The sequence below is a fragment of the Crotalus tigris genome, unplaced genomic scaffold (assembly GCF_016545835.1).
Source record: "Crotalus tigris isolate CLP2741 ecotype Arizona unplaced genomic scaffold, ASM1654583v1 scf7180000024383.4638030, whole genome shotgun sequence".
Taxonomy (NCBI): domain Eukaryota; kingdom Metazoa; phylum Chordata; class Lepidosauria; order Squamata; family Viperidae; genus Crotalus; species Crotalus tigris.
In genome coordinates, this window is record NW_024100553.1 from 266,103 (window position 1) to 285,127 (window position 19,025).

General features: G+C 41.3%; 1 protein-coding gene across 31 annotated transcripts in view; it reads right to left on the reverse strand.

Annotated features, from left to right (window-relative positions):
* Nucleotides 1-19,025, reverse strand: part of MAGI1 (membrane associated guanylate kinase, WW and PDZ domain containing 1) — a 510,767-nt gene that overhangs the window by 104,263 nt on the left and 387,479 nt on the right. For 28 of the 31 annotated variants that reach the window (XR_005554903.1, XM_039328720.1, XM_039328728.1 and 25 more), the window contains 3 exons: nt 14,115-14,318; nt 10,773-10,983; nt 5,392-5,474 (listed from right to left, as the gene is read on the reverse strand). Coding sequence is in view for 30 of the 31 variants with exons in the window: in XM_039328720.1 (XP_039184654.1) it covers nt 5,392-5,474; nt 10,773-10,983; nt 14,115-14,318 (498 nt within the window). In the remaining variant the exon portion in view is untranslated. The remainder of the gene's footprint in view (nt 1-5,391; nt 5,475-10,772; nt 10,984-14,114; nt 14,319-19,025) is intronic. The other 3 variants (XM_039328711.1, XM_039328715.1, XM_039328732.1) reach the window with 1 other exon arrangement.

Below are 19,025 nucleotides of genomic sequence, written 5' to 3' on the forward strand. Positions count from 1 at the left end.
AAAAAAAACCTTGACCAATTATAACTTCCTATTGAATAAAACCATTAATGGAAATGATTAATTATAACTCCTGTGCCAACTTTATTGGAATGAGGTGACACATCATATAATGCATGCTTGCTAGTTGGTGTCATCTTAGGAGTGTATTTTTAACCAAAGTATGTAACTTCAAAATGGACTAATTGAAGGAATTTCAAAGCAAATGTCTTTTATTCTATTCTAAGAAACACTTTCATGTGAAAGTACTTGCAAAAAATGTATTCTATTTAAAAATACCACTAAAGCGTAGATTTTTTATGGGTAAATGATGGTATGAATGAGAGTGTGTGTTTTTTTTAATTAAGAAACAAAACTGTAATCGGCAAATGAGAAATGAGAAAACTTGCAAGCAAATTATAGGACAGGCATGGATTCATTTGAACATATCAGCCACATCTTCCAAAAAGAGGTACCAAACATAAGATTTCTCAGCATCAAAAAAACATAACCAAGTACTGTTCGCAGCTAGATTAATTGATAATTGTAAATATAATCTCCTATCAGTCACATTGCAAACAGTATTGATTTCAAGTATTATTTTTTTAATAAGTATAAAGTTTTCTCAATTTCAAATGGAGGATACCAGGACTCAGGTAGCAGACACCATTTTTAATGTATAAGAACCAGAATCGATACAAAACAATTTTACTGGTAGCGAGAGCAGGAAACGTTTACATAGCCATTGGTAAAGCCAAAGATGCTTAAAAGGCAACTGGACTGAAGAAGCTTCTTGGATGAGAAATGAAACATTTTCAAGGGGAAAAAAAAAAAAAAAACCAAGAAAGCCTAATTGCCTTTTGAAAAGCAGGTATGGGACAACCATGATCTGGATCAGTGGTTCTCAACCTTTCTAATGCCGCGACCCCATAATACAGTTCCCCATGTTGTGGTGACCCCCAACCACTTATACATCACCGGGTGCCAGGGGCGTGGCCAAAGAAAAGGGGGAAAAAATGGCGGACAGCCTTGTTTGGCGACCCCCGTGAAATGGTTGTTCGACCCCAAATGGGGTCCCGACCCACAGGTTGAGAACCACTGATCTGGATGATTAAGAATTTCCATAAGAATTTAGAGCCATTTGCCGTTGAAGCAACATAATGGACCTGCTCAGGGCTGCACAATATTCAAATCCAAATATTCCAACCAATCCCTGCTAGCATGGTCAACAGTGAGGAATGCTGGTACATCTGGATGGCTGGATACTGATTAACCAGGACGAAATGAGCCAACAGGTCTAACTTGATGTGTAAAGATTCCGAATTAATGCCCACCCAATTTCTTGAACATTATGTCCCAGAACTTCAAGCACTTATGGTTTTAATATATTTATGTATTATGTTTATTACTGAAGTTGTTATAACTGCTGGTGGGGAGTTTCCCAGAATTCAGTGAAAGATGGGGTGGCTATATAAATGTTTTAAATAAATAAATGCCATTACTGACAGGGAGTTTTCCGTGAATTGGGGCGTGATAGGCAGGTAGTCCTCGACTTGCAACAGTTCACTTAGTAACCATTCGAAGTTACAACAGCACTGAAAAAAGTGACCTATAACTGTTTGGCAACTGATTCATATTTCTGACAGTCGCAGTGTCCCTGGGATCATGTGAACAGCATTTGTGACCTTCTGACAAGCAAAAGCCATGGGGAAGCCAGATTCACTTAACAACCCAATTACTAATGATATACTTAATGACTATGGCGCTGTTTCCGACGTATTCTCGGCATCACCTGGCAAAGTCCCAAATATAGCGCAGTCCTGGAATGTGCCGGAATCTCTAGCATGTATTCACTATTGAACAGCAACGTCTATGCTGGCTTGGGCATGTCGTGAATATGGCTGATGGTCGGATTCCGAAAGATCTCCTGTATGGAGAACTAGTGCAGGGAAAGCGCCCCAGAGGAAGACCTGAGCTGCGATATAAGGATATCTGCAAGAGGGACCTAAAGGCCTTGGGAATGGACATTAACAGCTGGGAATCCTTGACCTCTGATCGTTCAGCCTGGAGCCTAAAGACGCAGCATGGCTTTCTCCAATTCGAGAAGACACTTGTGCGGCAGGCTGAGGCAAAGAGGCCGTCCCAGAACTAGCGAAATCTGGGGGCTGGACAGGGGACAGATTGTATCTGCCCTCAGTGTGGAAGGGACTGCCATTCTCGAATTGGCCTTTTTAGCCACACCAGATGCTGCCTCAGGACCTCTTCCCAGAGCACGATACTATAGTCTCTCGAGACTGAAGGATGCCAATGGATGGCAAGAAAGGTCGCAAAATAGGGCAAAACTCACTTAACACATGTCTGCACAGGTAGTCCTCAATGATCACAATTGAGCCCAAAGTTTCCATTGCTAAGCAAGATAGCTGTTAAGCGAATTATGCCCCTTTTACAACCTTTCTTGCTACAATTGTTAAGTGAGTCACTTCAGTCGTTAAGTTAGTAACATGGTTCTTAAGTGTAACTGGCTTCCCCATTGACTTTTTTGTTGTTGTTGGAAGCTGGCTGGCAACCATCGCAAATACATGTCAATTGCTAAGCATCTGAATTTGGATCGTGTGACCACGGGGATGCTGCAATGATCATAAGTGTGAAAAAAGGACACGAGTCACTTTTTAAAGTGCTGTGTAACTTCATACGGTCACTAAATGGATAGTTGTAACTTGAGGCCTACCTGAAGAACATTGGGTCAGAGGTAGATATCATAAACCATCACTCTAGGAGTTCATACACAGAAGCCATGTCACATAACCAGTGTTGTTTCTTGAGTTTAAAAATAAGCATGCTAAAACTGGTTTTAAAAGGCAGCAAGGACATTCCAAGAGTTAAATCAAAATGGAAGCTGGCATTTGTTTTTCTAAATCCACTCACTTTTCAAGTGGTTGATATGCTTTTAGTGTGACTGCCTGCCAGAAAATTTTTGTCATCCCTGCAGCCTTAATCCCAAAGCAAGATATATTTGAAAAACATGCTATGGAAGTACCTTCAAAGCAGGAGTTTATTATTTCTGAAATATATATAAAACTTTGGTTTATTCATATGTCAATTCAATTTATGTTTCAAGAGGGATGTGGCGTTTAGCTTTTTAACATCATCAATGATGTTAACCTCTCTTTAATTTATTGCTGGAACTTCTGTCTGCCCACATCTACCATTCCTAATTCTATAGTCTAAGAAAATCTTTTGAGTCATAGAATCCATAATGGTGTTACATTAACTAATATTTCTGCAACTTTTATATATGTAGAACTAGCTTATATTTGCATGTTCAAAAGAGAACTTTGAAAATGCTTTGTTTTAAATGAATTAGGCTTAGCCTGTTTGAAATGTTTTCAAATAACATAGATTATGCTTGCAAAAAAATATTATACTTTTATGCGTATGCTTTTTTTTCTCCTATTCTCAATGCATTCCTAACAAATTAAGGTAGTTTAGTTTCTTAAACAGCACACTAGTTTCCTTCTTTCAGTATTTCAGAAACAGTCAGAATTAAATCTTTGCCAATATAACATTTCAGAAATATATAGATTATATATTGCAAAATATATTACTAAAGAAAAGAAGAATGAGATACAGATTTGCCTTCAATAAAGTTAAGGAAGTGTCTTTGGCTCCAAATAATATGATAATAAAACACATGATTTCATAAGTCTAATGTCTAGTCTTGTTTTACCTACTATAATTATGATTCCAGTAATTAAAAAAATCTAAGAGGACCAATGATGCCATAACTAAAATACTACCTAGCTTGGAAATCTAGTTTTATCCTTTAATCCCATAATAATTTTGATCATCTTCTCCCTTATTTCCTTGCCAAGGCCCTGTAACCATAATTAGACATTCCAGCTAATGAGATGTCGATGGCCATTAAATGCACAGTTATTTCGGTACAAGGCCTTATTCATCAAACACCCTCTCTAGAGGCTCATTGGATTCCTGCACTGTGCTCTTTTAAAGATGATAATCTTGTTTTCCTTAATATTTTTACTAATGTTAAAATGTGCACTTTTTTGTAAAATTTATAAAACTTTTAATAAAAAAAAAAAATGTGCACTACTTATTTCACTGTTGTTTTCCTTTCCTTTATGAACTTATGGACAGTAATTGAGCCTGGAATTATAGTCATAATTTGTTGCGCTCATTAAGAGAGTCACTACGTGACCGGACCAGATTTTTCAGCATTTTTGTGGTGGTTGTTAAGCAAATGCCGTGGTCATGAACCAAATCCATTTTTCCCAATGGGTGCTTTTTGCCAGAAACTGGAAGTAAACGCCTAAAATGGCAAAAAACAAAACAAAAAAACCAAAAAAAAAACCATTGAAAATTGCAATCATATGACCACGGGAGGCTGCAAATAGTCGTAAAGGCAAGTCAGTTGCCAAGCACCCCAAATACGATGATGTGACTATGGAGGAAGGGAGTGGCATTATAACTTCAAAAATATAGCCTTGGGGAGGAGGTTATCTGTCTTAACTTTGAATGTTCACAGCAACTGATCTTAAGTCAAAGATACCTATACTGACTTTTTTTTATTACTACTGTTGCTGCTAGTGGTGGTTTTATCTTTACTGCTTTCAAAATTGTTTTAGTTTGCATTTTTCCAGGGTGGGTGTTTGCTGGGGGTATGGTTTCATACTTCCTACGAAACTTGAATATTCCCCCTCTACTTCCATGCCATGAAAAAAGAATTGTTGCCTATACAGACACATCCAACCCAAAACCTATGTGTGCAGCTGTTATGGATGTATGTTTGTTTCATTTCCTTTGTCTGGACCCACATCTGAGTTTCACTGAACTGGCAGAAGGTTTCTTTGGATAAAGATCAAGGGCAGGGAAACAATGAGATATATGGCGTTCCTCCCAGCCTCTTCTAAGTCTTGGAGTACCATAAGATCATACTGCTGAAACTGTGCATGTAGTAAACAAAACAAAATTAAAACGGCAGCGAGGAGAACACTAAAAATCCCACCTATGCTCCTTCTCTTCCATCATTATGTCACCAATGGTCCTTCTGAAACTCTTGAAGGCCTACCAGCCATTTTTTTAAAAAAGGGGGTTTTCACTAGCTACAAGAGCATTGCCCACTCAAATTTGTACACTGCGGTTGTGTTAAGACTACAGACCATGCTGGAATTTTCTGGGGACTCTCTTGTCTCCAAGACTTCTTGAGGGCAGCCAATTGCTGAAGTTGATCACAGACCAACGTGAGATTCTTAGATCGCTTGTCATTAATGCACAATGACTTGCTAACAACTAAAGTTTTATTGTAGCCAGAGAATCAAGCCTGAATGGTAAACTACTGACTTTCAAAACAAGAAAAGGTGGACTTCCCGAATGTTATTTAAGTCCTGATTGTCTTACCATCATCTTCACATTCTTCTAGAGGCTTTTGCTGTTTGTTCAGGCACCTTGGGTCTAGCCAAGACGTTGTTTTAGTATTATGACTACAAATAAAAAATAGAAAAATGAGTTTCTTAAAAAACATAGTATCAGTCAAAAAAATAATAATAATAACACGTCCACATAATTTTTATTTTCAGCATATGGAGAGAACCAACCTAGAACTAAGGAGAAATTTCCCGACAGAACAATTAATCAGTGGAAGGGCTTGCCTCCAGAACTTATGGGTGCTCCATCACTGGAAGTTTTTATGAAGAGATTGAACAACCATTGTTTGAAATGCTTGAGCTGGGGGTTAGACTAGAAAACCTCTAAGGTCCTCTCCAACTTGTTATTCTGTTATTCTGTTTCTTTGGGCTGCATGATTGGATTGTGAGCCACATACAATGCTGTTCTTTATTCCCCATTCCAGTCACTATTGTAGTTGACTTTTAAAGAATATGTCATTTTAATTCTTGGTGTGTCTACAACCCAGCTGAGCCCTACGATTATTCACGGTTCTTCATTCAAAGAGACACAATGCATTTGCTGTACCCACAGATAAATAGGAAAACATAGAAAACTTGCTATTCTATATTGTTGAAACAGAATACCATGGTTCCTTCCACAAATCTCGAAAGAATGATCTGATCATCAAAGTGCTCTTGATCTAACCCTCCTGTGAAATTATGTGAAGGAAAATATACATGTTTCTTTGAAGACTTACTATTAAATAACAGTTCTGCTTTCAAAGGAGAGTATTCACATCCCGGCTATTCATTACTAGCGATGTGAAAGCTGGAGTGGAAGGTCACCATTTCACACATACTACATTACCCACCCTTACAATGCAAGAAGAATCCATCCATTCAATTCTTTTGTGCATTTCTGGGCAATTAATCACCAGTTGGTAAACTAAGCCATAGAAGCCCAACGAGCAAAGCAAATTAACAATAATGGAAAACACTGGGTTTGCCAAAGTACAAAACAGTTTATACCTCAAAATCATAAAGGGATGTCGTGAAATATTGGAATATCCTTCCAAACGTGAGGCCGAGGGATATATTTATGGAGGCAGAACAATGCAAAATCCTGGGCTAAGTATTGCATAAATGAAAATTAGAGTTTTTTTAGTTTTTCATCCTATAATTTGTTTACTATAGAAAATAAAGATGACTAATTGTGAAAACTGTAAGGCAGTTACTGCTGAATGTTTTTAATAACTTACCACACTGTAAGAATTTAGCTTCTAATTTATTCTGTCGACAGCCAAAGTGTTATGCAATGAAATGTTTAGCATCATCATTATATGACAAATTGTCACTACATGAACGACTCTATGTGCGTTTGCTTGAAATAAACTCTACTGGATTCAGTACAATGTATTTATGAATTAATATGCTGAATAATATACAATGTATTATTAATTGCTGAATAAAAGATCCGAAGGCTGCCACCATTATGCCTATTCCCTGGAATTGCTAAACTGAGAAACACATAATCTGGATGAATCACTCAGCCATGAGATGCAGCCTACTTGGAGATTGTACTTCCAAATGCCCAAGAAGCATAATTATCATACAAGGAACAAACAATCTTGTCCTAGTCACAATCACAAATTTAGTTTATCTTGCCTATAAGAGAAAGAACATTATTCCATTTGCTAAAGTTGAAAAATACACTAAGGTACTTACTCAAGGTAGCAAGGGCTACTAGACCAATTACAATGCATATATCAATAGAAGATCTGTCAGCATGGAAGATCAGCCCATCTAAATGCCTGTGTAAACCTCATCACTTCATTCAGGACATTGTCAAATTGTTCCTTTTTTACTTTCTTTACTTATATAATCTTCTCCAAAAAGAAGAGCGACTAAGATGATTAAAGGCTTGGAAACTAAAACATATGAAGAACAGTTGCAGGAATTGGGCATGGCCAATCTAGAGCAGTGGTTCTCAACCTTCCTAATGCCGCGACCCTTTAATACAGTTCCTCATGTTGTGGTGACCCCCAACCATAAAATTATTTTCGTTGCTACTTCATAACTGTAATTTTGCTACTGTTGTGAATTGTAATGTAAATATCTGATATGCAGGGTGTATTTTCATTGTTACGAATTGAACATAATTAAAGCATAGTGATTAATCACAAAAACAATATAGCAATGCTTGCTGGAGAAGCTTGCTCTTCCTTGCTCAAAAATGTTGGGAGGGAGGGAAGGGGAAGGAAGGAAGGAAGGAAGGAAGGAAGGAAGGAAGGAAGGAAGGAAGGAAGGAAGGAAGGAAGATTGAAAGGGAAAGGAAGGAGATGGAGAAGGAAGAAGATTGAAGGGGAAAGGAAGGAAGGAAGGAAGGAAGGAAGGAAGGAAGGAAGGAAGGAAGGAAGGAGAGAGAGATTGAAGGGGAAGGGATGGAGATGGAGATGGAAGGAAGGAAGGAAGATTGAAGGGGAAAGGAAGGAGATGGAGAAGGAAGGAGATTGAAGGGGGAAGGAAGGAAGGAAGCAGAGAGAGATTGAAGGGAAAGGGATGGAGATGGAAGGAAGGAAGGAAGGAAGATTGAAGGGGAAAGGAAGGAGATGGAGAAGGAAGGAGATTGAAGGGGAAAGGAAGGAAGGAAGGAAGGAAGGAAGGAAGGAAGGAAGGAAGGAAGGAAGGAAGGAAGGAAGGAAGGAAGGAAGGAAGGAGAGCTTGAAGGGGAAGGGAAGGAGATGGATGGATGGATGGAAGGAAGGAAGGAAAGAAGGAAGGAAGGAAGGAAGGAAGGAAGGAAGGAAGGAAGGAAGGAAGGAAGGATGAATTGATCTTTGGAGAGTCATGTTTTTCCAGATGGTGATGAACTGCAACTCCCAGCATTCCCCACTATTCCACAGTGCTTTTTAGGGCTGCTGGGGATGATAGTCCAGTAAGGTCTGGAGACAAACACAGATGCCCTAGCAGGGAAAATTGGCTGGGTAATTGTTGCGGCTTTGAAGGCATTTTGCAGCTCCTGAAAATCACTTTAACCAATTTTCCCTGGTTCAGCAAAGGCAACAAGTAATAAAACAAGCAACAGGTACCGGTTATAAAGTAGCCCAAATTGTCCTTTCCAGCGCAGATGAAAAAAAACAGGGAAAGGGAAATCGCATCTGCCTCTTTGGGAGGAGAATCGGTAGGAAAAGTGCGGCGTTTCGGCTTGGGCACACAGCCTTGCCTGCAGGTGCTTCCAAGGATACACAAGCAGCTCCGCACAATTGCCTGGGGAGGAGGCGAGGCTCTGGCAGAGAGCCTGGTGGAGAGCCAAGTGGCATCACCTCCGGGGCCTCGGAGCCGCCGGCCACCCTCTTGCGCCCGCCAACCTGGAGCCCTCCATCCTCATCCTGGCACCTCTTGCCCTCTCCCAGCCGCCCCCTCACGACCTGCCTGCCCTCCAGCCTCCTAACCGCCATCGCAGTGGCGGGGTCGCGGGAGCCCCTTTCCATGCCGACAGCCCTTCACCGCCAAACCCTTCCCGACTCGTTGCATGCAAGAGGGGCGCGGCCAGAGCACCAGCTCCCACTCGGAAGGTGCTGCTTTTCCCCTCCCAGCCCGGCCGGCTGGCCTCCGACGCACATGCAGGCATCCCCACTGCCTCGCCCTCTTTGCTGCCACCTGGCCACTTCCAAGGCCTGGAGCCCAGCGAGCTGGGAAGGAGCTGCTCCTGCCTGCCAATCCCAGGGCTGCGCCGGGCGCCTGAGGGCCGAGGCGGCCTCCGACGGTGAGGGAAGCGGGTTGGGCAGTGCAGGGGAGGCTCTGGCGCAGCGCGGAGGGCGGCCAGGAGCAGAGTGTGGCCGGACAATCAGGAGGCATGGGGACTGGCTTGGCAGCTTAGCTTAGCCAGCAGTGGCGGAGCAGCCCAGCGGCAGCACCAGCAGCCGCCCAGACCCGGCTCAGCTCAGCCCGGCCGCCCACGCAGCTGAGCTGGTCCGGGCTGGCGTCAGGGGAGCGCACGATGGCGCTGCAGCGGCAGGAGCAGGCGCTGTCGGAGAAGGACACCCTGGAGGCGGAGAAGCCGGGGGAGGAGGAGGAGGAGGGCGGCGGCGGCGGCTGGATAGAGGAGCAGTTTCTTGGTTCCTAAGACCATCGGAAATATGTGTTTTCCGATGGTCTTAGGCAACCCCTGTGAAAGCGTCGTTCGATCCCCAAAAGGGTCACGACCCACAGGTTGAGAACCGCTGATCTAGAGAAAAGAAGGACTAGGGGTGACATGATATCAGTATTCCAGTATTTCAGGGGCTAGCACAAAGAAGAGGGGATCAACTTATTTTCCAGAGCACCTGAAGGCAAGACAAGAAACAATGGATGGAAACTAATCAATGTCTGAAATGGCATAGGGTCTCCTGCTTGAGCAGAGGGTTGGACTAGAACAGGGCTTTTCAACCAGTAGTACGGGTACCACCTGTGGTACATGGGCACCTGGCAGGCGGTACGCAACCATCCCAGAAAAGTGGAAGTGGGGGAGGGGAATGAGCTGAACCGGTGGCAGCACCGCATAAGCCTGAACAAGAGATGGCTGGAGCTGCAAGGGCTATCAGGGCTCAGCGGAAGCGCCAGGATCAGCGCCAGGCTCCAGCTGGAGCTCGGTACTGATCCTGGCGCTTCTGCTGAGCCCAGAAGAAGCGCCGATCAGCTGGAATGTTGCAGCATCTCCAGGGTCTTGTGATTTACATTCAAATGCTTGGCAACTGATTCATATTTATGATGGTCACAGTGTCCCAAGGTCATGTGAAGTGACCAAAACCTGCTGCAACCACCCAGCAGATGGGGGGAATAAAAACCAAACACCCCCCACCCACCCCCGCTGCCAATCCTCCACAGAAATGCTCACAACAATGAAAACCTCGGATAGGAGGGAGAGCAGCGCCGGGTGGCAGGCAGGTGTCTTGCTTGGCTGTGGCTTGGGGGGCACTTTTTCAGTGCCATTGTAACTTCGAACAGTCACTAAGCAAACTGTTGTAAGTCAAGGACTACCTGTTCTTCATCACTTTTTTCCTTTTGGGGGGGGCATCAAGTTTTTGGCACCTTGCTAGGCGACTGGTGGTACTCGGATATTGCCATATCCTAAAAGTGGTACAATGGGTGAAAAGATTGAAAAGCCCTGGACTAGAAGACCTCCAAGGTCTCTTCCGGCACAATTCTGCTTCTTATAACTTCAGAGCTTGAGATGGGGACCACTTACAAGACTAAGATTTTACAAAGTGAAGCCAGGCAAAAGTAAATAGTTTATATGTCTTCAGAGATGCAATGAACATTCGACCCTTCTGCAGAATTCCTCTCTCCATGTTCAGAAAACCCAGACGCTTATGGTCCCTACAGATTAAAAAAGGAAATTAAAATACACTTTACTCTATAAAGTAGACTTCTCCATTCTCTGTATAAGCCATCTCCCAGTTTTCAGGCAGAGGGCCCAAGGTTTCCTCTGCACAAGGAGGTAGGTATTGAGGGAGCTTCTCAGATGGTTCCGTGATGGGAACAGTGGTGATGCTACTATTCAGAGACGGGAGAGCTGCATCTCTCGTACTGTGTATATTGTGGTCGTCTTGTTCACCAGAGTCTGCTGTAGAAGAACATCACACAAAATTATAAAAGAGATTATTACTTGGAATATTTGCAAAGCCATTTTTTTGTTGTTGTTGTTTCTATCCCTACTTGGTTTAGAGTTAGACTCTCCACTCACTAATTCAGAGGGGGGGGTCTGATGTTGTCATGTAGTGATACAGATTTTTAGGCCCTTTCAAGGGTCCATCACACTGGACTAAATGAGGGAGGGACAGATTAGTTTTTTGTGCTTTTTCTAGAAACAAATTATCACCAATGATCTGGCGTAACAAGCAAACAGGTAAGAGGGACGTACATTATTTATGGAAAGTAACGCACACATACGTTTTGAAAAAAAAGTCTTTCAAAATTGAAAAATGAGTCTTAAAATAACAAATACAATTTCAGTGTAAAAATCCATACTGAGACACCTCCCGGTCCCAAAAAAGCTTTAAATATATGTTCATGGACTCTGACTTAGCAGCCAGTGAACAAGAAACTGATACATACTTCTAAATGGCTGAAAAAGTAAAAAGAACAATTACTATATAAACAAGAAAACATAAAATTGTAGCCTGGAAAAGATATACTGTAGAAAATAGAATAGAACTAAAATAATCAAGAGTTGAAGTAACTCTCCCAAGTATAATATTTCTGATTGGATTTCTGAAACATAGAGAAAAAAAAAATAGTGAAAGTAAAGTATATAAAACTTAAGTACAGATAATTCTTGACTCGGGACCACAATTGAGCCTAAAATTTCCGTTGCTAAGCGAGGCAATTGTTCAGTGAAGTTTGACCCATTTTACCACCTTTTTTGCTACAGTGGTTAAATGAATCATTGCAGTCGTTAAGTGAATGATGCAGTCATTAAGTAAAATTGGCTTCCCCCACTGCTTGTGAAAAGCCAGCTGGGAAGGTTACAAATGGTGATCACAGGACCTCAGCACATGCCAGTTGTCGAATGCCCAAATTCTGGTCACATGACCATGGGGATGCGGCAATGTTGGTGAATGTGAAGACTTTTCAGCGTTGTTGTAACTTCAAATGATCACTAAACAAATGGTTATGAGTTGAGGACTACTTATATGACACAGAGAAGTCATAATACTAAAAATGCCGAGAAATGGGATATTCAGGATGGATACAACTGAATAATGAATCACATCAGACTATGGAATTCAATTCTGTAAGATATTTCTGGCTACACTGTGGACAGTTACCATCGTGAACTAAATGCTTAATGTCATTATTTATCAATGATATGTATATTTTCGTTATCATTAGCACAATCTAGAGAAACTTTTTCAAAACTATCAGAAAAATCAGATCATCAGACTCTATCCTCTGACTTGCTGTTTTGTACAAAGCAGCTGTTCCTTAAAAGCATGACCCAGTTCACTGGTTATGGGAAAGCAGGGATATGCAGCGGTTTGGAATTCTGCTGCCTCCAGCTATTGCAATGTCCACTATCCAGATTTTTTTTTTAACTTTCTCATCAACAATTGTTAAGCCTGAGGTGTTATGTAGCAGATGCCTGTCCGTTTGAATTTCTAAAGTCCCAGAGCCCTTTAGTTTCTTCATTTGCTATTACAGGTAATCCTTGACATATGACCATAATGGAACCTGACCATCATGGTCATAGGTCCTAATGGTTGTAAAACCAGTTACCCAGCTGACCAACCAAACATATGACCTTTTTTGTGGTCGTTGTTAAGTGAATACCATGGTCATTAAGAGAAAAAAAGTTTGCTATGGGCTGGGTTGAAGTAAAAGCCACTTTTCAGCTACATTGTTGTGAAATGCAGTCACGTGTTCATGGGTTACCACAAATGGCTGCACCTGCAGGCAGGCTACATGTGGAGGACATGTGACTGTGGGGGAGGACAGCTAAATTGAGGGAACTTTGGAACCAAGTTGTAAGTACTTTGAGGAGGTCCGTGGTAACTTTGAACAATTGCTAAGTGACTAGTCGCAAGCCAAGGACTTTGTGGACTCTATTTTGTGGTCCCAATGGTTCTCGCTTACAAGCAAACGGTATCTCCTGCAGATATTCCAATGCACTATTGTTGCTATTTTGGCATTCTGTTGTTTATAGTCCATCTGTGTGATCTTGCAGCAAGTAGCCAGGTGGTCCGTAGTTTCTTCAGCTTCTTTGAAGAGACGGCATTTGCTATATGTTGCTGTCTTCTCAATTCTGGCTTTGTATGCATTTGTTCTTAAGGCTTGGTCTTTGAAGCCAGAATCAGCCCTTCTGTCTCTTTCTTCAGTTTTCCTACTTTTGTCAGGCTTGGTTTTAATCTGTTTTGCCTGCTAGTTATTTTATGAACTGGCCATGTAATACTTTGCCTTGCCTTCTATTCTTCATTCGGTCTCTTATTATTTATTATGATTATGATTATTGGTATTGTTGTTGTTTGTTCAGTCAGCCAGATGTTTAGACTGGATTTGGCATTTTTATCCATCTATTGAGTTTTTTTCCCAAGAAGCTGTCCTCTTTGAAATAGGATATAGACGTTCCAATTATGCTCCATCAGGTGATTTTTTTTTTAAAAAAAATTGTAGTTAGCAGCAACTGTCTTTTTCAATCTGTCAGTGTTGTTGTCTTATATATCTTATCACACATTACAGCTAATACATTACTCCAATGCATATCTAATTGCAGTAATGCAATTACTCTGATTCCAGAGCAATGCTGGCTGGGGGATTCTGGGAGTTGAAATGTACATGTCTTAAAGCCACCAAGGTTGACAAAAACTAATCTGATGTATTTAATAATAATGATGATGATGATGATGTAAGAAATAAACAGTATTATTGCTTAGGAGTCAAATTCCAACCAATGCTTTGATGACCCCATCTGATAACTTACATTAAAAAATTAATAGATTGCTTCCTCAGGGTTGTTCTGATTACTCTCTCAAAAGCTGCAATGCACATCTTAAATTTGAAACTAGAGAAAATCTTACTGTTAACAGAATGGCATCAATCCCAGGAATTATCTAAAGAAAAAATATTGATTTACGTGGATCACAATTCTCCTGATCCTCCAATTAATCAGGGGGGAGAGAGAAGGGGAGGAGGGGAGAGAAGGGGAGGGGGGAGAGAAGGGGAGGGGGGGAGAGAAGGGGAGGGGGGGAGGGAATTTACCTGTAAAGCTACTGTTCATTTCAGGGGAGTCATCTTCTTCATTCTCTGCATGTACTAAACCAGCATTTTGCATATCATTGTAGGACTTGGTTCGTTTGGGAGTTGTCTGCTTGGAACTTGAGGGGAGATTTTGCAAAGCATCAGCATTATTCACTTTCCCACTGAGGGATTGGCTGGGAGGTTTGGGTGTTCCATAATAGTTACCTAGGAAATAGAAACATGTTTTATTTATTTATTTATTTGATTTAATTGAGGCACCACCCAATTCCAGCTGGAGGAGGCTTACAATATAAGTTTAAAAAGAAAATAAAAGAATCCTGCCACTTTTTTTAAAAAAAAAAAAACCTTGCAAATTTAGAATGAGATCCCCTGTGAAATTCATATTGGCTTTCCCTAATAACCTGGTTGTTCTTCAAGGTCTTGTGTTTGACATGGATTAGGGCCCCTTGTTAGTTGTGCTTTTTTTTGTTTATTTTTATTATGCTATATAAAAAAAATAAACGCACAACTAACAAGGGGCCCTGATCCACATCAAACACAAGGCCTTGAAGAACAACCAGGTTATTAGGGAAAGCCAATATGAATTTCACAGGGGATCTCATTCTAAATTTGCAAGGTTTTTTTTTAAAAAAAATAGAGGTTATTCATATTCAATGTTTTCCTTTTCTCCCCTTCACTAGCAGCAACAATAGGCATTTTCCCGTTATTATTTATTTAGCTCAGGGATGTCAAAATGCCGGCCCGCAGGCCGCTTGCATCATATGGAGGCCGCACCCACTCCAGCTCCCACAATGCAAAAAAAGTCACGATATGTCACGTCACATCACGTGAAGCGGCGAGTTTGATACCCATGATTTACCTCATACAATGTCAGGGAAATCTATAAATGCTAGACACAACACAGTCCTGGCAGCCTAAATGCTTTTATACAGATATAACAACAACAACAACAACAACACAGTTGGAAATGACCTTGGAGATCATCTAGTTCAACCCCCTGCTCAGGTAGGAAACCCTATGCCATTTCAGACAAATGGCTGTCCAGTCTCTTCTTAAAAACTTCCAGTGTTGGAGCATTCACTGCTTCTGGAGGCAGGTTGTTCCACTGATTAATTGTTCTAACTGTCAGGAAATTTCTCCTTAGTTCTAGGTTGCTTCTCTCCTTGATTAGTTTCCATCCGTTGCTTCTTGTCTGCCTTCAGGCACTTTGGAGAATAACTTCTTTGTGGCAGCCCCTGAGATATTGGAACACTGCTATTGTGTCCCCCCTCGTCCTTCTCTTCATTAAACTAGACATACCCAATTCCAGCAACTGTTCCTTTTATGTTTTAGCCTCCAGATCTCTAATCATCTTTGTTGCTCTTCTCTGTACTCTTTCTAGAGTCTCAACATCTTTTTTACATCGAGGTGACCAAAACTGAATACAGTATTCCAAGTGTGGCCTTACCAAGGCATTGTAAAGTGGTATTAATACTTCACGTGATCTTGATTCTATCCCTCTGTTAATGCAGCCTAGCACTGTGTTGGCTTTTTTGGCAGCTGCAGCACACTGCTAGCTCATATCTAAGTGATTGTCCACTAGGACTCAGAAGTCCCTCTCACAGTTGCTACTATTGAGCAAGGTATCAACTATACCTGTACATTTGGTTTTTCTTGCCTAAATGAATAACTTGTGTTCACTGGCTTAAATTGATGTCTGCTATTTTATTTTGCAGCAATTTAACCATTTTTATTTTAAAAGGAGAAAAAAAAGTCTGCATTTTTACAGGCACCAAGTGTACAAAGTCTTTTTTAAAAAAGGCAACTGCAACTAATGGAAGAAAAAAGGGAAGACAAAAATTATTACATTTGAATTTCAATTAATTATCTCTGAAGAAGTGAAAACTAAATTAATGCTGAAACGTATTTATAGTGAACTCACAAAATTCTATCATCACCTGAAAAAAAAAAAAGGGAAGGCTGAGATCATGTTCCTTAATACACAACCTCAGCAGGTGGTGGTTTTATTTTTTAAAAGGAATATTTTTTAAAAAATTGCAATACACAGCCTAGAATAGGGGTTCCCAACCTCTGGTCCGTGGACCAGTACCAGGCTGTGGCATGCCAGGAACTGGTATGCACAAACAAGCAAAGCTCCATCTGCAGGATACAGGCAGCAGACAAAACCACGCACCCTCCAATCCGTAGAAAAACCTCTCTCCACAGAACCAGGCCCTGGTGCCTAAAAGGTTGGGGACTTCTGGCCTAGAACAGGGCTTTTCAACCTTTTCACCCATTGTACCACTTTTAGGATATGGCAATATCCGAGTACCCCCAGTCACCTAGCAAGGTGTCAAAAACTTGATGACAAAAAAAAAGTGGTAAAGTACAGGTAGTCCTCGACTTACAACAGCTGGCTTAGTGACTATTCGAAGTTACAATGGCACTGAAAAAGTGCCCTCCAAGCCACAGCTGAGAAAGACACCTGCCTGCCCACTGGGGGGCGCTCTTCCTCCTGTCCGAGGTTTTCATTGTTGTGAGCATTTCTGTTGAGAATTGGCAGTAGGGGTGGAATGGGGGGTGTTTGGTTTTTATTCCATCTGCTGGGTGGTTGCAGCAGGTTTTGGTCACTTCACATGACCCTGGGACACTGTGACCATCATAAATATGAATCAGTTGTCAAGCATCTGAATGTAAATCATAAGACCCTGGAGATGCTGCAACATTCCAGCTGATCAGCGCTTCTTCTGGGCTCAACAGAAGTGCCAGGATGAATGCTGCTTTCCAGCTGATTGGTGCTTCTTCAGGGCTCAGGAAAAGCATCAGGATCAGCGCTGAGCTCCAGCTGGACCCTGGCGCTGATCCTGGAGCTTCCACTGAGCCCTGACAGCCCCGAAGCGCTGATCAGCTAGGAAGCGGCACTGATCCTGGCGCTTCCACTGAGCCCTGACAGCCCTGCAGCTCCAGCCATCTCTCGCTCAGGCTTTTGCAGTGCTGCCACTGGTTCAGCTCATTCCCCTCCCCCACCACCACTTTTTCAGGATGGTTGCGTACCACCTGCCAGATGCCAATGTACCACAGGTGGTACCCATACCACTAGTTGAAAAGCCCTGGCCTAGAATATAAAACCATGTCACCTGCTTTAGAAGAATAAGCTTTCAACTGGTGAAGTCAAAAAAGAGAAACCAAAGACAGATCAGATACATCTAATTTGAACAATAGAAAATTATTCCTAAACAAATGCGTGTCAAATCTGGAAGCTGTTCTCCTGAAAATGGATGTCCAGGAAAAGCTCTTCCAACTACATTAGAGTCATTTTATCTCCGGTCTCTGTAGCATATGCTTGGAGAGTTTCAGGATGGCACCCGGAAAATGTTACACATTTATCCCACCGCAGTTGCCGAGATTTGTGCCTGCCAGGAACTGTTAGAATCCATGGGCTTGGCATAGCTCAGATTCCGGGGGAGAGCCCTCAGGGTGTAGATTTTTAAAAATACTTTTTAAGATGTGTTAAGTCTATCTGACAGTTTTGTTTCCTGCTCAAAATATTCAGAAAAATGACTGCCAAAAAAAAATGTGTAGAGAGTAGCATTTGAAATCTCATGAAGCTCATAGGCTGCTCACTCTTGTTTGAAATAACTGCAGACTCTCAATTAAATACTTCCCTGGATTCAGTAAAGTCAGTAATATAAATTGATTATTTTTTCCTAAACAGGAAAACTGAATTTCCTAGGCATTTTTAACAAAGGAATAACAAATGCCATATGTGCAAATACCAGGGTATCAGTCACTCTGCAAATGTCACTTTTGACACCCTCATTTAAATTAAAACTTTTTTAATGGGCTGTTTTTTCTCGCAGTTCCAAATCTGGTGAGATTTTTGGTATCACTGTGTGAGGTCTTGCTGATGTTGCAGTGAGAATACTGAAATCTCAGGAAATGGAGATTGATGAAGGTGGCTGAGAAATACCAAGCCATCATTCAAGTTTAGGAAATGATGTTCAATGCACAATAAATATGCTAGGTGCTTTATGGAACAAAATCTATCCTGGAATGATCTAGTTTTAGCTAGAGGCAAGCCTTAATTCTGCAATCTAGCCCAACATCAATTTATTAGGTTAAAAAATGTCATATATCAAAGTACAACCTTAAAATGAGCCATAGTAGAATGATAGAAATATTTCTAGAAACTGGACTAGATCATTAACTGGATTTCTAAACCTCTAAACCTCTCTGGATCAGAGAGATGTGAAAGCCCATTTAAGGCTTCAGTGGGGTGAACTTTCTCTCACCCACATCCTGATTTACACCTAGTATAATCCGCTTTTGGAGGAGACTGAAGCTGGAGTAAATTGCTTGATAGAATGATTCCTTTTCAAAGGTTTTGCATAAATCAGTTCTAATGAACATAAAGGCTTTAGCTTCAGTGCAGATGCAGCACCTTTAAACCCCTTCTTCATTTTGGATTTGAAATGCACATGTATACATTATTGATACAGAGGAAATGGCTTCTTCTAGTAAAAGCATTAATGGGAATAATGAGTGCTCTTACAGCACATCCTGTCTCTCTTATTTGTATGCTCTATATAATGCCAGGGTAGTTAAGAGACAGCAGGATGATGAATGGGGAAGAAGATTGAAAAAGATGGGGGGGGGAGAGAAAGAAATAGGAAAAGAAAGCACTTATTTAGACCATCTTCCTATAGTAGTTGTGTTGAAATAGTCGACAAAGTGTCCATAAGTAACAGTTTGTTTCCTCTGACAACTTCCATGATGCTGTAATACCCTCAGCTATTAAAAAAAAAAAAACTTTTAATTGCAAAAAAATAGAAACTGGGTCTATATTTGTTTGTCTGTTTGCTAAATTTATTGGCTGCCCACTTTTTTGGAAGAATAGTCCACTGTTCCACAGAAAGTCTCATGCTGATTGAG